The sequence below is a fragment of the Neospora caninum genome, chromosome IX (genome assembly GCF_000208865.1).
Source record: "Neospora caninum Liverpool complete genome, chromosome IX".
Classification (NCBI taxonomy): Eukaryota; Apicomplexa; class Conoidasida; order Eucoccidiorida; family Sarcocystidae; genus Neospora; species Neospora caninum.
The window spans coordinates 4,631,553-4,650,798 of NC_018390.1; the positions used below are offsets into that span (position 1 = coordinate 4,631,553).

Genomic DNA, 19,246 nt, shown 5'->3' on the forward strand with positions numbered 1-19,246 from the left:
TGAAAGAACCCGTCACCCGACAAAACCATATATCTGCCGTCTAGAAGTGCTCCAAGCCTGTGAGCTTCAACTGCCCCCCTTGTGACTAAGAACTGCAGTCAGACACACCAAAATAGACGTATCAAATCGGAAAAAGGCATGAAGGAAGAACAACTGCCACACAGGTGTCGAAGAACGCCTCAAGCGACGGCCGATCTGAGATAGTGCGTTTGAGCTTCAGCATTAAACCTCCCCTACGTCTCCCGTATCGCGGGAGTCCTCTTCTGTACCATCATCCAGTTCAGCGCTAGTTTTGTCCTCTCCTTGTTCTCCTTTTTCAGCCTCTTTTGACCCTGTTACAGGGAAGTCAGTTCCTTCGTCAGCCTCTCCTTCAGTTTCTCGGGCGTGGTCCACAGAGTCCACTGAATGGATCGACCTCTCGGCAACCTCGTGGTTGCCATCTTCCAGTGTATCGTCAAAGCCTCCGAAGCTCGACAAGCGCGTTGCCGCGCTTTCGGGAGTTCGATTCTGTCCATTTCCTTCAGCCTCCTGTTCCTTTTCCTGGTCTGCTTCGGGAACGGGTATGGCTTCTTTCTCCAGACTTGCCGCCTCAATCAGATCTCCTGCAGTGTCCGTTGCTTCTGCAGCGACCACTCCTTCCGGTTTCGTCCTCTCAGCGCTAAGGGATGATTGGTCAGCTATCAGCTGCTCCGCTCGTTCAGCTTCGATCCTCTCTTGGAGTGAAAAGCGGTTTCGCCAGGAGCCCTTGTAATACAAGTACTTCGCCAGTTCAGGACTCCCCTCGAAGGCTGCGAAGTGGAAAGATGTCAGTTCGTCCTGAGCTCGGGGGAGGACGGCACCGCGGCATCACACACGTATGTGCCCCTGTGCCTAGATGTAAGTGCCTCTCTCTCTAACGTGAACTACACAAAACGACGGCGGAAATAACTGTGACGATCAAAACGGGCCCTTCCCTCAAAAAGGTTACCGCTTTCCGGCTGTCCTTCCGTATTAATGCATTGTACATGAAAAGGCGTTAACCTGTATGTAAAGTGGTGACATGGAGACTTACTGGAGTGACGAAGTTGGTTTCCGCCCCACCCTTTAAGAGAATTTCAACAATCTGCACCACACACATATGTATATGCACATACATCATTAGTGACATACGCGCTTTTCAATTTTGTGTGCTGGGAGGCGATCATTCTTTCTAATATTGCACTGGGTGACTCATTCATGTTTCCCCGCAGCACAGTGTTTAGACATAGTTGCCAGAGCGGTTCCAAGGTAGTACGGTAATCCCAGCAGCGATGTTAAGCCGCCTGGTGTAGTTACCGACTTCGATTCTTCTGCCTCGAACAGCGCGCATCAGTGGAGTCTCTCCCGCCTGTTGAAAAAGAAAAACAATGCACACGATTTCTGCACATGATGAGCCAGCTGGACATAACGAATCGAAAACAACCGAAGTCCATGCTATCGAAATTGCCATGCATACACTGGAGATACAAAACGACGTGGTATTTCTCATGCTTGTCCCATGGCAGCATCTTTGAGAAGGAAAGAAAAGCTACGACAGACAGAAATATCGTCACACCTAGTAGGAATTGTGCTGCCTTGCGATGGAGAGTCACGGCTTGACGTTTTCAGCCCGGGGGAGGTAGCTGACCGTCACAGTGTGTGTCGGGTAGTTCTCTTCAGCGCTGACTCGTCACTCTCTTACCGCATCGGGCAAGTCGATCGCCGCATTATTCTCAAGCAAGAACTTAACGATGTGTGCGTGGCCATGGTGAGCTGCCTCGTGTAAGGGCGTTCTGCCTTCGAAATCCTGATGGTTAATGGCGGCACCTTTTTCGAGCAGCAGACGACAAACGGCTTCATGGCCTTTCCATGCGGCGTGCCAGAAGGCAGTCCGCATAAGCTGCACGAGCCCAACAGAGGATCCCCTAAAGGAGGCATTCTTCTCTAGATGGGTTCATCAGTGTGGGAGGGGAGGCGGCGGATCGGCATCGAACGACCGCTGTTGATTCTTTGCACTGCCTCGTCGCTGGTAGCTGTTGTTATTGCTGAAGGCTGTTGGGTAAGAACTGGTGTACAAAGCCACCACTCGTCTGACGGATAGACCGTTCGTGTGACTCTTCCCTCGTTTCTCAAAAGTCCCTTCAACCTCGCTCAAAAACGAGGGCATTCCCACGAGCTAGGCAGCCTTCATTCACGATATATACCTTCTTCCAGAAGTTACCAGAATGCCTCTTGCCTGGAACCCCTCCTCACCGGCGGCTCTGCAAAGTCGATTGCAGGCAGCAACTTCAGCAACTCCTTGCAGTCTCGAAGTTTCCCATCTCGTGCTGCCAAGACGAGCTTTCGGCCTGCCTCCTGAATACTCGGCACGGCAGCGCGCTCAGTGCTCGAGATCCATCAACCACAGACTGCCAGGCACTGCGTCCCCCTCTTTCTGAATCAGCTCCATTATTTGCGCTTCCTTTTCACACAATGTAGTGTCGGTGCAACTTGCGCCGATTGACAGAACTTGTGGTTTACTTCATGGACTGCCGTGCTGTGTAGGTCTCATGAGAAAAACATTTCGATGCTTGTTCTTCGTGTCCCATACAACAGAGCATCAGAAGGACTAAATCATTAAATGCGCATTATACAGCATCAGATGTGTCCAGATGTGTGCACCCCCGTGCTCCTCGTGCCTCGAAAGTTTAGAGTCCGATCTAGTACAGCAGGTGGTATCATGTTGCCGAGTTAGCTGTCACGGAAGGAATGGTTCGCCGCTGAACAGACAGATGAAACTCGGGGATACCCGCAGGAGTTACATATATGGTGAGAGTCGCTGCCGTCGGTTCAAAAAGCTTCCTTTCGATGGGTGTGGGGGGTGGGGGTAAAGGGGAAGTATGTTGACTGAAGCGAGCAACATACAGTACTCTCTGTGCAGAGTGGATTCCTGCTTTAGTGAGACACTCCGTTGATGGACTCCTCTCGGGGTCCTCCTCCTCCTTGGACCGCTGCTGTTAGCATGACGTACGCGGTGGATCCGGTTCCCTGCCACCGTTGGGGTTTGTACAGCTTACTGCTGCTTGGCGTAGTCTGCGTTCCGCCTGTGACAGTTAGAGCGCCCTACTGCCTCGAGGCAGACTAATACACTTGTGGCCTTTCGTTCCTCAAAAGAGGTCCACTTACCATTGACTTAGACGACGAATAGACGCGAAGAAGAAAAAATCACGTCATGTGAAGAACCGAGCGGCTTGTCTATAGCATACACCAGGGTTTCGAACGACGCTACCGCCCCTCTCCTTCGCCACTGTTTCAGTAGAACGCTGGCGCAAAAAACGGGGTACGACGACTCTAAAGCGCATACAAACCCTGCAAGATTTCTCAGTGATCGCATATGGCCGCTGCTCGCATTTCTCATGGATATTCTGGCATGACAGTCACCCAATTTTGGAAGACTGCTGGAGCTGTGGGACCCCACCACCCTTTGCCGGGTTGAACATCCCTGAGAACGGCAGTTGCTCTGCCATTCAAACCAAGCATCTCAAGGAATACCTCGTTTAGAGCTCCTCATTTCCTTCTAGCGTCGAAAAACACAATACGCCACCCCGCTTTAGCGACGTGCCCGGCCCCGTCGTTCTGGCGGCTCGACGACAATGGCAGACACTCGTGCGGAGAGCGCATGCCCTGGCCGTGCCAGGGGAATTCGTGGTTTCAAGGATTACAAAAGCAGCGAAGGGAAGCTTTTAATCTCCAAAGAAAACGCAGAAAGACCAGGAAGAATTTTGGGGCGACATTTTCAGAATTGGCTAGCGCACCGGGAAGACACAGAAGCGGTCACACAGACAGCTGCGCATCCGAGTCAACCTGGAGGCTGGGATCATGCAGTTTTCCTCGGGTACAGAGTACGGGCCGTTTTTCACCCGTTGTCTCTCTTTTTGACAGGCCAAGTAGGAAAGCCGTGTGCATTTAAGGCGACACATTGGAATCCTCTGACAGTTTTAGCTTTTCACTTCCGTTTCGCTTTTTGTATCTGCTGGGACGACCTTCCTCGGCACTGCGGACCGCTGATTTGACGCGCTCTATTGCTGCGCGCGTTATCTTGGAACCGCTCTCGGTATTGACTAGCATCGTAATTTCTTCGCAACCTTTACGGAAAGAACGGTGCTTTTGTCAACAGTGTTAACTCTTCCCCCACTGAATGGCGTAGCGTTCCAACCGCTTCTGTTTGGTGTTGTTCTGCAATAGCGACGGTGTCTTGTCTTCTAGCTGTTATAGGGCCCGGCTTGTCGGTAAGCCGCACCGCTTCCTCCGCCGTAGTGGCAAAAGTTGATCGCTATCTCCTTGTCACTGAACTGCATTCACTCTTCGTCTTCTTTCCGGTTTCTCGATTGTTTTCCCGCTGCGCTACCTTTCCGGGCGCCTTCTTGGTGAGCTAGACAACCGCTTGACTTCTACGCGTTGCCCCTCTTTTCTTCCTAGCCGCCTAGCGCAGCGGCCCTACAGCTTCCGTGCCTCAGACTCGACAAGACACCTCCCACCATGAGAAGATCGCTTTCCAATTTTGCGTGAATATCCTTCGTCGACACAGCGGACTCCGCGCAGGCTCTGAGCGTCCGCACAGTTCCTCACCTCGGCCCTGGCCTTCACGCGGGAGGCGATGCTTGCCGCCCGGAGGCCGCATCCACTTCGTCGTCGGCCGCTGTAAACAATCATGCGGACCGACCCAACTCTACAATGCAGGCCGGCGGTTACGCAGAAGAAGATGGGGAGCGCAGGGGGGGTCAAACGCAGTCCCCGAGGGGGAAAGGAGCGGGGAAGAGAAGACCGGTGACCTTTGACTCCGTGGGGATCTTCGGGAAACTCTTGTTCACTTGGGTGAACCCGGTGATCTCCATGTGCATGCAGCACAGCGTACGACCTGAAGAACTGCCTCCCTTGGGCACTTCCGACGATGTACGCTACTGGTCTGATCGCATGGACCAGAGCTTGGCCGATGAGGAAAAGTACGCTGCGGCAGGAAAGCGGAAACCCTCAGTCATCCGCGCCGTGTGGCGCGTCCTCAGGCGAATGCTTTTCTGGATCTTTATAGGCTACGTTATTCGAGATGGTTTGGGCGTCGTCAACACCTACTTCCTCAAAAGGCTGCTGCAACAGGATGTCAACGATGCTGACGGACTCTACCGAAGTAAGAGGCAGACACCCCACAGACTCTGTCCTAAAAAAGCTGGGCTCAGTTCTTGCTCCGCTACAATCCTCGTTCGAAGGCCGCGCTTACAATGCCACTCTGTCGCCAGCGCTGGACAAGAGCCCGAACACGGACTGCTCCAGGGTTCTGGAACCTAGAACTGTTTCTGCGGCGTATGACGCAAATCCTTTTTCGAGACGACAGACTTGCGTATGCGTGTTAGGAGCCCACACGGGAGGAACCTCACACTTTTTCGGTGTTCGTAGAACCTGTGTCGAAGTGTCTAGGTGCCATACACATGCACAAACGCGAGGTTCCTCGCCGGCACAGCCGCCGCCCTACCGGTTTCTGACGGAAACACGGGCACCAGCGGAAGGATAACGAGAGAGCACAACACCTCAGAAGCACGGTGACACAAGACAATGAAGTATGTGGGAAGAAGCAAAGGACATCACAATACGAACAGGGACTTGATTCCGGCTGCAGGGAGGTGTTCTCTGAGGGCCGACCTAACCCGCCACGCGCCGCGCTTTTGCTTCGCCTGCGCGCTTGTCGCTGCTAGATGTACGTGTGGGTGCCTATGGCGTGTGGGACTTCATCTGGTTGTTTGCCTCTTGTGTGCCTTTTGCAGCGGTGGTTATGGGGTCACTGATCTCTCTCGTCCAGCTCCTCCAGATCTTCGTCGACACGTCGATAGACTTCTACACGTGCCGGGTTTACATGCGCGTAGAAATGTGCCTTCTCACGTCTCTGTTCAAGAAGGTGATTCAGCCCGATGCTGCGGCGCCGCCCGCGCTCATTCTCAGGGAGGCCTACCATGAGGACGCACTCGAACTTGCGGCGCAGAATGACGGAGTCGGCTGCACGAGAGAAGAGGCCGACTCCACGAGGGAGGTAAAGCGGAAAGCAGGGGAAAAGACGCGGGGATTCCAAGGCAATGTCTTCAACCTCATGTTTGTCGATATTCCTTCTCTCGCGTCTCTCGTCTTCACCTTCGTCGATGTCGTCATGATGCCCGTGCGCATCGGATTCGCCGCAGGCATGCTCTACATGCAGGTGAGCCTTGCGAACAGACAACCCGCTCTCTCGTCGCCTTTCTCGAGGCAAATCGCTCGCTGTCCACTGCTTATTCTACCGCAGTGGATGGTCCTCTAAAATTTACATGGCTGCTTTGCTATACCAAGAAACAAGGCACGCCTCTTTTCTCGTCGAACGCGACTCTCACCGGATCTCTTGACTTAGCGTTTTGGAGAACATATATGGAGGGAACCTCGTGGGGCGGTCGGTGTCTCTTCGTAGTTGAAGCTGCGTGGTTACAGGACTCGGCGCGTTTCCAGTCAGATGACCTCCACCGTCGCCGTCTAGAGGCGCAACAGAGCGAAAGTTCCTCGCTTCTTGCTGGTCAAGCGACGTACAAAATGAAGTGTGCATTTTCCGCTTTGTGTGCACGCCGAAACAGAGTCGGCGCCCGCCGTTCTGCCCTACACTCCCTCTCGCCCACGACTCGATGCTCAGGCTGTTTCTTCCCTAGATCGAGAGCGTCTTCAGTGGTTCCACACATGTCACTTTGTGCGGATTGCATGCGTTAACAGATTGGAGCCGCTGCGGAGGTACCGGGTCTCATCATCGTCCTGCTCATCACTGCCGTGACGACAATTTTGGAAATCATGAACGCCAATATGAAAACAAAGTACATGGTAAGTGCGACAGGGCTTCTGCCACGCCGTCGTGTCTTCGCTTCCTGGCCGGTTTCTCCTTTCGAAACTTCGAGAGAAGAGTTTCCGGCCTCCCCGGCGGATGTTCTCAAGTCGTGCCGCGAGCCTGGTACAGTCCACCCTGTGCTTTTTGCCGTACGCGGTTTCTGCTTTCTGCGTTGTATTATCGCCTAGAAGATGCACTTTCCCGTCGCTGCATGAGAGTCCGGTCTTCTGTCTAGACGTCGGAACGGTGGGGACATCGACCCACCCCCTCGGGCCGAGCAGGGAGCACGGCGGTTTCTTTCTCTCCGTTTCCCCCCTGCAGCTCTACCGGGACATTCGCCTGGACAAAAGCCATGAGGCGCTGTCCTCGATGCGGACGATTCGGCTTCTGGGATGGGAAGACATTGCGGAGTTCAACATCAAACGATTCAGAGACCTCGAGATGCACCAGCGGACTCTCCGCATGTACATCTCGGCCGTCTCCACTTGGCTCAGCTCGTCAGCAGGTGAGGCTGGAGACGGCGTCTGCGGGTCCACGAAAAGACTTCTCTTCCCTGGAAAACTGCCCCGTACACTCGAGAGCCCCGCACCGCATTGGGTCTAGGTGTGTGAGGGAACCACGCGAGAAAACGCTCTTTGAACCTCCACAGGGGATTCACCTTGCTTGGTAAAGTGCGCAGGAACCCGCAGCGCTATGCAGACACGAGCTCTGGGGGTGGACATCTGTAAATAATCTGGCTTTCTTCACGAGAGAGGCGACTCCGTCGGGTACAGCCACGTCGACACCTTGCTCGGAGGACCGGCACTTCTCGTCTCCGAAGAGCGCGGGTCTCAAGGGTCGTGTGCGTCCTTTGAATCTATCCGGGAACCCGCGTGGTGCATGCGTGGATGCCTGTTGCAGCAATGGCCATGTCCATGGCGACGTTCATGGCCTACACTCTCCCCGTCATCCACATGCCCGTGAGTCTCTGACCCCCAACGCGTGCAGGAAGCGCATGCAAGGCCCTTGCACAAATCGATTTTCACGCACATAAACTCCTCAGTGGCGGCACAGGAGATCAAAGAGTCTCTTGTTGAGACGGCGTGCGATCCCGTAGGGCGGCTCCACTGGAGTGCTGAAGACAACTAAGGCGGTGGACCGACTATCCGACAGGTGTTCACGTTTGCTTGCAAGCTGTAGCCATTAAAACACACAAGATGAAGCGTCTTCGGGCCTCGGCACCGTGAAACAGAAAGTTAGGTCTGTCTTCCCGGATGCTGCTCTCCTGCGTGGATTCTTCGATCTTGCTGTTCTTGATCCGGCGCCCGCGCCGGCTGCTTGGTTTCTCTGGATTTCGTTTGCAAGTCGCACGTTCTCCTGTGTCGTTTCCTCAGCGATTCCATCTTCGGCCGGAGCTGGCGATCCCGGTGATTCACCTCCTGGACAATTTCATTGGGCCGATCACGGACTTCCCCTACGCGGTCAACAGCGTCCTCGAGGGCTACATTTCTCTCGCGCGGATTCAAAACTGTTTCTTCCCGCCGGTCCCTCCCTCGGCAGCGGCTGCGCGGGGAGGGAAGACATCCGGCGACAGCCACGCTGGAGGCGAAAGGGACACTCTCCCGACAGTGTCCCTTTCGCCCGGTGCTGCTGCGGAAGACGGAGAAGACTCGCCGCTCCTGTCGCCCGTGATGGACGGCGCCGCCAAGGACACCTGTGGAAGACCGGGTTTGCGCGTGTCTCCCGGAGTCCAACGCGCGGCTGCGGAGATGCTCGAGTGAGTATTACTCACAGATATGCTTTTTTTAATTCTCTATGAGCGAAGGCTGTGCATCGTCAATGCGCCGCCCTGAACGGGCTCTCTTCTACGCCTAGGAGACACCTATGAGGACGGTACCTGCGCAGCCAGAACGGGACCGGAGACGCCCTGTCCTCCTAGGCGCTCGTGCCTGTTTTGTCTCCATCCTCTTTTCTAGTCCTCAGCTGAGGCATTAAACGCGGACTTGTGGATCTACTCGCGGTTTTTTGAATCACACCTTTTGTCAACTGCCTCAAATGGCGACGTGCTGCGGGACAGACCGTGACACACTCTGCTGTCTCCTGTACCGTTTTCGGAGGTCGTGCGTCGGGGCGTCAAGCCGGCGAAGCGTCAGACTCGATTGTCGCCCGACGTTCAACCTGGACTTGGTTCTTTGTGCGAAGAGGCTGTCCTGGCGCTCGTGTCTGTGATCTTTCCTCAGGGCTCTGCAAACCGACCCTGCGGTTGAAGTTATTTTCGCGTCCGCAACGTTCACCTGGATGCCGCATGCGTCGTCTCCCTTTTTGCCGCCGCCGCCGTTTCCCCCCTCGATTCCCCTGTCCCGCAGAAGGGAAGAGGGCGGCCAACCCCGCAGGCGAGCAGGCGCGTCTTTGCATGCGCCCTTGTTGCTTCTCCCACCGGCGTCTGACGGCCTGCCGACATTGTACAATCTTTCTTTCCGCCTGCGCCGGGGCGACTTGCTGTTGCTGACGGGGCCGCCAGGCTGCGGGAAATCGTCTGTTTTCCACGCGCTTCTTCAGCAGCGCGAGCTGCAACTCGTCGAGGGTTCGATGTTTGTGAAGGCGGCTCTGGGCGTCGCTCTGCGGGGCGGCTCAGTGGCGGGGCCGGAAGGCGCCGAGGCTGCGCTCACGACCGACGACACGCCGCCGATCGGGTACATTGCCCAGGAGCCCTGGCTCCAGATCGGCACGATCAAAGAGAACATCGTCTTCAACCAGACGGCGGACGAGGAGCTGTACCGGCGCGTGGTGGAGGCCTGCGAGTTGCATCTGGACTTTGAGTCGTGGCCGGGAGGGGACTCTCGTTTCATCGACGAAGGCGGGGCAGATCTCAGCGGAGGCCAGCGCATGCGAATCACGATGGCGAGGGCCATCTACGTGAGTCTCGCGTACCGCGCCCGAGCCAAGGCACAGGCGGCCTACGTGGCGACGCAGCTGACTCAGCGGCGGCGGGAACTTTCCGAGGACCTCCATCTCATCGTCCGCGCAGGAGCGGAGGCGAAGCGGAAACAGGCCGCGCGGAACGCCGAGACGCCAGAGCGTGGAGGCTCACCTGTGGAAAGCGGGGAAGCTGGCGAAGCTGGAGGGACGCAAGGGCCGCCGGGAAGCGTGGACGAACTCTCGCATTTGCTCTGTTTCGACGAGACGTTCAACTCCCTCGACCCTTACGTGGCGGGGCGAATCTTCATGAACCTGTTTGGGCCCGAGGGCCTTCTTGTCGACGCTGCAGTGATTGTGGGGGCCAGCGAACAGTCGCTCTCGGGCCTCGTGGACCAACTCAACGGAGCCGACAAAACGCCTAGAGACCAGGGCGCTCCGCCTGCGAGTTCACACCCCTCTTCTTCTGAAGAGAAGAAAATGAAGGTGTCCGTCGGGTGTCTAGAGGAGGGGCGTCTCGCCTGGCTAGGAAGCGCCGAGGCCTTCTGGACGCGGGTTCACGAAGGAACCCCCGACGGCGTTTCCAGTGTCTCTCCGGGGCACGCTGCCGACGAGCGTGTCGAACTGGAAGACCGAGAGCGCGCGGTCACGCGATCCGGCGAAGGCGAGGAAACGATCGAAGGGATGCTGCGCGGACTCGAGCTGGAGACCCGCGCTTCGGCGCCGCAGGACGCGGCGGCGGACATGACGGCGGTCGACGACATGCTGAAGAACCTCATGGTGAATGAGCAGGCGGCGAGTGGGCAAGTCAAACTCGTTTCCTACGGCTGGTACCTTCGTCGCGTCGGCCTGTTCGTCTCCGTTCTCCTCGTTCTGCTCCACTTGCTGACGGCGGGCACCGACTTCACGAGCGATCTGTGGATCGCCAGGTGGACCGGGAAGCGGCCGTCGGGCCGCTCGCCCGAGGCCAGCAAGGCTGGCAACACGGAGCATGCAGTCGAGGGCCCGGGGAGTGTCCGCGGCGAAGAGAAGAAGATCACGGAGGCGGAGAAGCAGGCGGCGCGGGCTCTGTTCGACAACCAGACGGATGTGCACAAGTCGCAGCAGCCCGAGTCGCGTCTCGGGAGTTTCTCGAACGCCTTCTATCTCTGGTTCTACGTCGCGGTGGCGGGGCTGAACATCGTGTTTGAACTCACGATGAAGTTGACGAGCGCCAAAGGCTCGCTGGCGTCGGCGGAACTCATCCACAACCGGCTCCTGAACGTGATCTGCACGGCGCCGTTCTGGTTCTACGACCAGAACCCGATGGGTCGGATCCTGAATCGGCTGTCGACCGACGTGGCCGTCGTCGACGCGGGGATCTTCAAGCGCATGTCTCTCGTCTTGGCGGCCGCCCTGAGCTGCGCGTTCGGGCTCGGCGTGCTCGCCTGGACCACGTTCTGGGCGGTGCCCCTCCTGCCCGTCCTGCTGCTCTGCGTCTACTTTTTCGTCTTTCGCTACTACCGCGCGACGTGCCGGGAGGTGCAACGCGCGTCGCTCATCTCTTTCTCCCCGCTCTGCTCGTCCTTCAGCGAGTGCTTGAGCGGGCGAGACACGATTTTCGCGCTTCGGCGGAAACGCGTGGTGTGCGAACGCAACCTGGACCAAGTCGAGAACTCGCAGCGGGCCAAGATCTTGCACTGGGGCTCGAGTTCGTGGGCGTCGATTCGGCTCCAGCTCCTCACCTTTCCCCTCGCAGTCTTGAACGCGATCGTCCCCCGCGCCGTCGCGTACGCCCAAGTCCACAGCGCCGTCTCGACGGCTGCTCGGGCCTCCGCCGCAGGCGCCTCGATGGCGCATGCAGGCTACCTCGGCCTGGCGCTCTCGTACTCCCTCTCGGTGGCTTCGTCGCTGCGCCGCCTCCTCATCCACTACGCCCACCTCGAGAAAGAAATGTGCTCAGTCGAACGCGTCCACGAATACATTGCGTGCACGGACAAAATGAGTCCGGACTCGGTGGCCGTCGTGGAGGAGTCCGCGCGCTTGCCCTCAGATCCCTCGGACGGCCCGGCGGCGGGGCCGCGCCCGTCGAGGCGCGCGAGCGACCGAGCCGCGTCGCAGAACAGTCCGGCCTTCCCCTTTCTTCCGATCCAGCGAAAAGGCGTGCAGCTGACCGGTGTCGAGGTTCGCTACCGCCGCCCAGGCTTCCACTACGTCACCCACCTCCGAGAGCTGCTGCAGGCGCGACTGACTGAGCGCTGCGGAGACGACGCGCGGAAGAAGAGCGAGACACACGAGGACGGGGCTCTCCTCCCGCTTCTTCGCGGCCATCCGGCGACGGAGAAAGAGAGGGATCGACAGATTCGCTGGCTGCAAAAGGCAGTCGACGACTTGGGGAAAGGAGACGAAGCCATCTTTCTAGCGCCAAGCATATTCCAACTCTCCGCAGACGTCGGCCCCTCGCAACACGTCGGCATCGTCGGGCGCACAGGGTCGGGTACGCAAAAGACGCAGCAGGCTGAGGCGATTTGGGGAAGGATTTCGGGAAGCGCAGGACTAGCCACCAGCGTGTGTCTGCGAGGAAGCGTGGAGTCGCGATAAAAAAGGGCCGACGCCTCTTCAACTCTGAGGCGACTGCCCCACGAACTCTGCGCGCGTGCACGCGCTCGGGAACTCTGAAAAGGTCGGGTTTCAGGGGACAACACGACGCCTGCCTTCGTGCGGGACGCTTTTGTCTTTTGCGTTCAGGCAAATCCACGTTGCTCCAGGCGCTGAACGGTCTGGTGCCGTGCTATCGAGGAACCATCCTGTTGGACGGGACGCGAATCGACTGCTTGCCGAAGCAGGTGCTTAAACAGGTCATAGGCGTGCTTCCGCAAAACCCGATAACCTTCAAAGGCATGACCGTTCGGGAGGTTCTGGACCCTCGGGTGAGCAGAACAGCCTGTCTGCTTTGCCTCAGAGAGTCGCGAGTGCATCTCGCACTGCACTGGAGATTTTGCATGCGATTCTCCTTGAAAAAGGCGGGCCACGCTTTTCGGCGTGTCCGCACAGGAAACTGTGTGATGAGGCACGCCCACTCGTCGCGGTTTTTTGGCAAGGAGGAAAAAGGCGTGCTTTTTGGATGTAGGCGCGCGTCTCAAACGTCGGTGGAGAGAGCCCTTGCGGAAGCGGCGCATCTGGAGTCTCCAGCGTCGTCGATGCTTGTGGCCTTGGTTTTTCGTTGCCGTGTTTCCGGTGTTTTCGGCGATCTCCTCTCTGCCTCATGGCGCGTGTGTCCCGATCTGTCTGCCTGTGTCCGTGTCGCCAGTACCAGCACACCGACGCCGAGCTCTGGGCGGCTATGGACGAGGTGGGGATCTCGTCGCTGATTCAGCTGCTTCCAGGAGGAAAGCAACTGGACACCGTGGTTTCGCCGGATGACTCCGTTCCGCCAGAGTCGGCGGGTGCGTGCCGCGGGGACAGCAAATCGCGTCTCGTCCTTCCCCAAGGTTCTGCGCGTCGCAGGAGCTCGGTTCGCTCCACCGGCAGCGGCCCCAGCGGAGAGTCTCGGTGGCACGTCTCTAGCTCGGAAACAGAAGACGTCGTTTCTTCGCATCCGCTTTCCGACGTTCAGCTGCGCTACCTCGCAGTAGCTCGGCTGGTCCTTCGCGCAGCCTCGTATCGTCTCATTCTGGTTGACGAACCCCCTGCCGAGACACTGGACCAGTTGCACAGGGGAGGCGCAGCGAACGCGTGCGGGACGCGACAGGCGAGCGGGGAAGCCGCGGACGGCGCGTGGAGGCGGCAGTCCACAGGTGCACAAGCGCCGTTTGTGCCGATTCCCCAACTCATCCGACGCGTCTTTGCACACTGCACTGTATTCATCGTAGCGCACCACGTGGCGTCACTACAAACTTGCGACACAGTGTGGCTGATGTGGAAGGGCCGGAAGATCGGCGAGTGCACCCCGGCAGAAATCCGAACGGACAAACAGCTGGCCGAAGTGATGATGCGGCAAGTGAACCGGTGGAAACAGCAGTGTACGGACGAACTGTTAGAGACCGAGGGCAGCTAGACACGGTTTCGCGAGATGCACTGTTCGCGTTCCCGGTGGTTCGACGAAAAGCTGGCCTTTCAGTTGTGGCGAGGAGGCGTGGAAAGCGTTCGAAAACTGCAGTTGATTTCCACGTACAGGGAACGCCAGTGAAAAGTAAGTTTTGGAAGGCACACCCAAACGCACACCACGGGAAGCCCCGGAATCTGCGCGCTGTGCAGGGATACCTGCGGGGCAATTGAATCGGGAGAACAGGTTGTGGACTGTCGGCGCGCTGCGATCACAAGCACGTCGCAGTTAATGACATCCCTTTTGGGGCGGCGTTTTCGTTTTCGGTTCACGATTCTGGGGAGTTCGCGCGGACCCGCGCGAGATTGTTTTGTAATTTTACACTTCGGTGTCACAGTTCGCCACCTGACGCGTGCGCTCGGCAGAACTCTCTTTACGCACGTTGTTCGCGCGTTCAGAGAGTCGTGTGAAAGCATGATCGGTCAAAACAAAGGGGGGCTGGTTGAGGTTTTTTTACGGTTCGTCTGTTTGTTTTGTGGTGCGCGGCGCTAGTGACAGTGTTCAGCTCTTGTCGCTCAAGAAATCATCCTGTTTCCTGTTGATGCCGAGGACCCAAACCGGACTCGACACCTGAACTAGAGTCTCAACAAACGATTGTAACGAGCAGTTTCCACTCGCGTGGGGATGGCCGAATGCAAACGCGGCAACTCGAGAGCGACACAGCGGTGTTTCCCTTCTTGGCAGCACCCCAGACCTCCCAAGATTCCACGGAGTCAGGGACACACCGAGGACTTTGCAGAGAAATCGCCTTTCCGCTGCTGAGTTCGCGCCCAGCGCACGGCTGTTCCAAGGCAAAACCGAGAGACTTTCGGACTCACGCGAGACAGCCAGCGCTACGACTGCATCGTCCCGCACACCGAAGTGGGGTCACTCTAGACACACTGACGTGTTGCGGGAATAGAGAAACGCGAGATTTCACAGAGAGATCAGCCAGGGGTTACGGTAGGAATGCAAGCAGCGGCCGTCCGAAACGGCTATGCAGGCTTCCCACGTTCGGCTCTCCTGCTTCAGTAGAGAGCGTGACTGGGCGTTGATCCTTGTAGCTGATCGGTGTGCTCTACATCTAAATTCACCTTCTGATTCTGCTGACTTCATTTTACGATTCTGGTTTCTCCGTACCCACCTCTTCCACTCAAAAAGAACCAGATCACACGCGTCGCTTTAGGTGTCTCGGGAAAGCCTGCCGTGTCTACTGCCGGCGAATTTACCCACTAACACAATCTGGTGATTTTCTCCTGAACCACAAATGAAAGGTGCAGAGCATTCCGAGAGGAAACCCGGATGCTGTAGGGTAAAAGACACTTGGTACGAAACTTTCGGTTCTAGAATAGTTCCCGGACAACGGTTCGCACTGCAGAGTTCATAAGGCAGCATGAAAGGATCACCTGTAAACCTGCAAGACGGCCGAGCGCGCATGCACCCGGACTACTCCCGACGTTCGGCATTCGATTTGTTACCAAAAGTCTGCTAGACAGCCTCGGAAGTCTCGTGGAAGAACACAGTGCCAATAGAGAAAACTTGCGTGCAACCCTGTCACACGCGTGGCGTCTGAAGTCCACACGCAACGTTCCGCGCGTGCTGGGCATGCGGGCGCGAAAATCGCGAGCGACACGAGGCCGAGTTTCAAGCAATGGAACGATTGGTCACCGTGCTTTTTATGTGGAAGCCCAGAGAAACTCTGGATTTTACGAGCGTTGCTGATTCTCTGCTTGCTACGCTGGCTCGTCGCGGGAGGAACCACCGCAGGGAATGGCCTGTTTTTTAAACGTATATTTCTGTCTTGTACACTGGAGAGAGTGTGAGCGACTCCAGCGACCCTTTTGCATCTGCTTTCTGGTCATTCGCTTAGTTGTTTTCGGTGTTTGGGACTTTCAGTTGCCTTTGCGTCTTTCGCGTGGGTTGGATTGGCTGATGAAATGCTCATCGGCCTTGCATGCGCCACGGCACAAAGTTTGCGATTGCCTCGTCAGCACACTGACCACGATCCGTCATCCGTCCTAGTCCTGCCTCGCGCAAGGAACTCTGCCACGTGTTTCTCGTCGCTAAAGTTACTGCTTTTAAACCGGATCCACCACCAAAAGAGTCCTAGGTGTCCTGCTGTCGGAGTCGGCAAGCTGGTCACCGCGAAAACGGCCACGGCGTGCCTTCACTTTTAGTCGAACTTCAGCCCCATTTTTTTCGCTGTCTGCCCGGTTTTCCCGCCTCGCTCTTTCACACACAGACTTTGAGGGTGGCCGTGCAGGCGCCCCGTTCTTTCCGTGACTGTCCAATTTCCAGCTCAGACTTCGCAAATGACGGGCGACCTCGTCGAACTTCAACGCCGGATTGATGGCTATTCGTCCTCGGATAGCGAGCAGGACGCGCCAGCAGCCGCTTCTTCGTCCCATGCGGCAACTGACAAGGATGAACCGGAACAGGAGGCGGGAAGAAGCGATCCGGACGGGAGGATTAACCCCGACTCGGAAAAGTCCGACACAGATGAGGACGAGGTCTTCGATCTTGCGGCGGTCGTGGCAGAAGGCCGACAGCGCCGTTTAGAGCGAAGAAAGGAGGCGCGGAAGGCAGAAGAAGACGCGAAGAACGGAATATCTCCAGGCGTTAAGCTCCCCTGTCCCGGTGAGAGAAGTGTCTGGAAAAGTGTGGAAACCCGAAAAACCACCGTAACACGACGGTCTCTCGTCCACACCCTCCGCAGGAAACCCCCATACGCGATGCCACCAACGCAAAGACAACTCTAGTCGCATACATATATGTATATATAGAGATATGTGTATGTATGTATACATCTTCGTGTAGGTCTGCGTATGTGTCTTGTGGAGTTCTATTAGCTGCTTTGGTCTGATTCCGACACGATAAACACGCGTGCCGGAGGGAGAAATGCGCGCAGAAGATACAGGGCCAGCGGGGGGGGGGGGGGGTCCTAGGGTCTCTTGACCAAAACAGATACGGCCCAGACTCTTTGCCGAAACAGCCAGGCAGCCTGTCACGCGGCGAGCGCGCTCTTCGCTTGCCCGTATTTCGTTGTCAACCCAGAGTTTCTCTTTCACCTACATATAGATTTACATATGTATAAATGTGGCTGTGCTGATTTGATACCGCACTCATTTTGTGGATGTGTAAATGTATAAACAGGTATATGTGTGCTACTGCGGGGAGTAACGCGTTGTAGAGCGCAGGTTTCCCATACACACCGCACCTACGTTCTGCATCTGGATGTAATATATATTTGTGTATATTTATAGACATACTTTATTTATGGACATCACTATGTATGGAATTCTACGTTGAGATTGTTGCATTGCCTCTTGTCTTCACTGCCTTGTCTGTTGGGGTTTTCTTCTTGTTTGTGCATCTGTTTTTCCGTTGACGCTGCTCTTCTGTGGGTAGAGGAGCGTGTTGCGACAACGGTTTCGCCTGCAGTACTCGTGTCTGTTTTCCATCGCGCGTCTTTGTCTTTTTCCCGTCTTTTGCGTGTGTCTGTGCAGCTCGGGAAATGGAGCTCATGGCCGAGCGAGTGCGCGAGGAGGCAGCACAGCGGGAACTGCATGCGCGGCGTTCGCGCCAAAGGCCGGAGGAGTTGACGCATGTCTCTGCTGGCGGAGACACATCTCAAGGCCTCAGTCGACGCGAACGGCGACGGCAAAAGATCGAAAACGCCACCAAAAAGCGTACGTACTCCCACATCGATTCTCTTTTTTCGCCACAGCTTTCCGCGTGAACTCCTGCAGCTCCGCTCGCAACACAAATGCTTCTCCGAGAAAGAGATAGAGCCAAAGAAACTAGCAAAAAAGAATTCGCCCCGGCACTAAACCCAGAATGCTTATACATTTATATGTGACATGCTGTCGAGATGGGGCTGCGCACGTCCTCAGCTGAGAGGGTATACGCCAAAAGAAAGGCGCGAGTGCCGAAAGAAATGAACGGACGTGTCTCCATCGATACAAGCGTCCACACATTCATGCATCTATGTATATATGTATATATATCTGGATATATGATGAATGTGCATGTATACATATATTTGTATCTGCACGAAACACGTGTGTTACTCTTGTCGAGGATCCGCAAGTTTATAAACAGACACCACGTATCCACTTTGAGTCCGATTTGCGAAGACGAGCAGAGCTTAGCTGTTTAGGAGCGTATTGGCGTGGACCACTGGCCTGGCTGCCTGGGCTGCCGCCCTGGTCTCTCGGCTGAGGATCCGGACGGCTTATATTCGGTCACTCAGTGGCGTCGGGTCCGCGATATGAAGTGTTCTGGCCCCTGTGGCCCATTTCTCGACTTGTGAATTCGTTCGAGGCTGTTTTGTGTGTCCCATCGTGTGCCTCGCGTTCGTTTTCTGTCGTCCTTCTTCGTTTCTTCGTCTTTTCTCTGTTCTCGTCTCTGTGTCTCCTCTGCGTCCATCTCGCCTTCTCGTCTGCAACTGCTCGTTTCCCTCGCGCCTTCCGCTTTCTTCACGCATCTTCCGTTTGTCCTCTCTCTGGCTCTTTTGCTTTCAGCTCAGCAGGTGTACGTCGGGCTTCCGATCGGGAAGTCTTGGCACGTGCCGCTCGTGGGAATTGAAGGTCGAGGAGGCTACAGGAAAGCGGCAGAAGAGGAAGAGGAGACTGAGAAGGCCGGAGGTGAGACTGACACAGGCCGCGAAAACTGGAACACGTTCAGCTGCTGAAAGCTGCCAAAACGCTATTTATATTAATATAGAAAAGTGTATCTTCTCTTGCGCCACATCTATCACATTTACACACATTTATCTTTGTAAGGTCCAGCTCAGATCCTTTCGTTGCTCTGTGAGAGGAGATGCTGCTCGACAGGTTGGTACACCGCGGCTGTCTTGGAATCTGTTCAGAGACGCAAGACGAGGCTCACTTTTTTCTCTCTTCCTTTGTGCGTGTATGACCTCTCGCACAGAGAAGCGGAAAGCGAGTTTGACGGTGAAGGAGAGAGAGAAGTTGAAGCGGAAGAAGGGACAGAGCTCACATGCGACGTGGAAACCGGAACTCTGGATGCAACTGCGACAACAGTTCGACTGAGACAGATGCTTCTTTCGCATGGGGTCACTCCCAGGCATCGCTTCTCGCTGTCTCCGCCACGCGGCGGCAAGCGCCGTATGCGTGTGTGATGTCGTCTCCTTTACCCTGTGGGGTGCGTCGTTTCTTTATCTCCCCACAGCACAGGGCCCGGCCTCCTCGCATGCACTTTTCCTCGAGCTGGCTGAGCTCTTGTTTCCTCTCCTTGGAGCGAACCAGGAGGCATCTACGCGGGAGTGGAACTCTGGAAGTTTCCCTTTCTCCTGTGCCCCAACCCCACACATCTTCACTTTTAAGCAGATGCATGCATTTAAAAGCCTCTCGAAGGCTCTCTTCCCCGCTGCCAAGACCTGCAGCCCCCCCCCCCCCCAAAGA

General features: G+C 56.3%; 3 protein-coding genes across 3 annotated transcripts; 2 read left to right on the plus strand and 1 right to left on the minus strand.

Moving 5' to 3' along the window:
- Nucleotides 1–222: 222 nt before the first annotated feature.
- On the minus strand, nucleotides 223–3,165 carry NCLIV_044050 (ankyrin repeat domain protein, related; the record flags this gene model as incomplete). Its single annotated transcript, XM_003881324.1, has 5 exons — nucleotides 223–816; nucleotides 1,052–1,102; nucleotides 1,700–1,897; nucleotides 2,251–2,352; nucleotides 3,163–3,165. The coding sequence occupies 5 exons, from the start codon at nucleotides 3,163–3,165 to the stop codon at nucleotides 223–225; spliced, it is 948 nt and encodes a 315-aa protein (XP_003881373.1).
- A 1,545-nt stretch (nucleotides 3,166–4,710) lies between these two features.
- On the plus strand, nucleotides 4,711–13,793 carry NCLIV_044060 (hypothetical protein; the record flags this gene model as incomplete). Its single annotated transcript, XM_003881325.1, has 9 exons — nucleotides 4,711–5,161; nucleotides 5,793–6,217; nucleotides 6,754–6,858; nucleotides 7,184–7,367; nucleotides 7,763–7,821; nucleotides 8,236–8,618; nucleotides 9,082–12,233; nucleotides 12,485–12,666; nucleotides 13,047–13,793. 9 exons carry the CDS (start codon nucleotides 4,711–4,713, stop codon nucleotides 13,791–13,793), a joined length of 5,688 nt encoding a protein of 1,895 aa, XP_003881374.1.
- Nucleotides 13,794–16,132: 2,339 nt separating this feature from the next.
- On the plus strand, nucleotides 16,133–18,874 carry NCLIV_044070 (hypothetical protein; the record flags this gene model as incomplete). Its single annotated transcript, XM_003881326.1, has 4 exons — nucleotides 16,133–16,457; nucleotides 17,327–17,509; nucleotides 18,344–18,466; nucleotides 18,753–18,874. 4 exons carry the CDS (start codon nucleotides 16,133–16,135, stop codon nucleotides 18,872–18,874), a joined length of 753 nt encoding a protein of 250 aa, XP_003881375.1.
- Nucleotides 18,875–19,246: the final 372 nt, after the last annotated feature.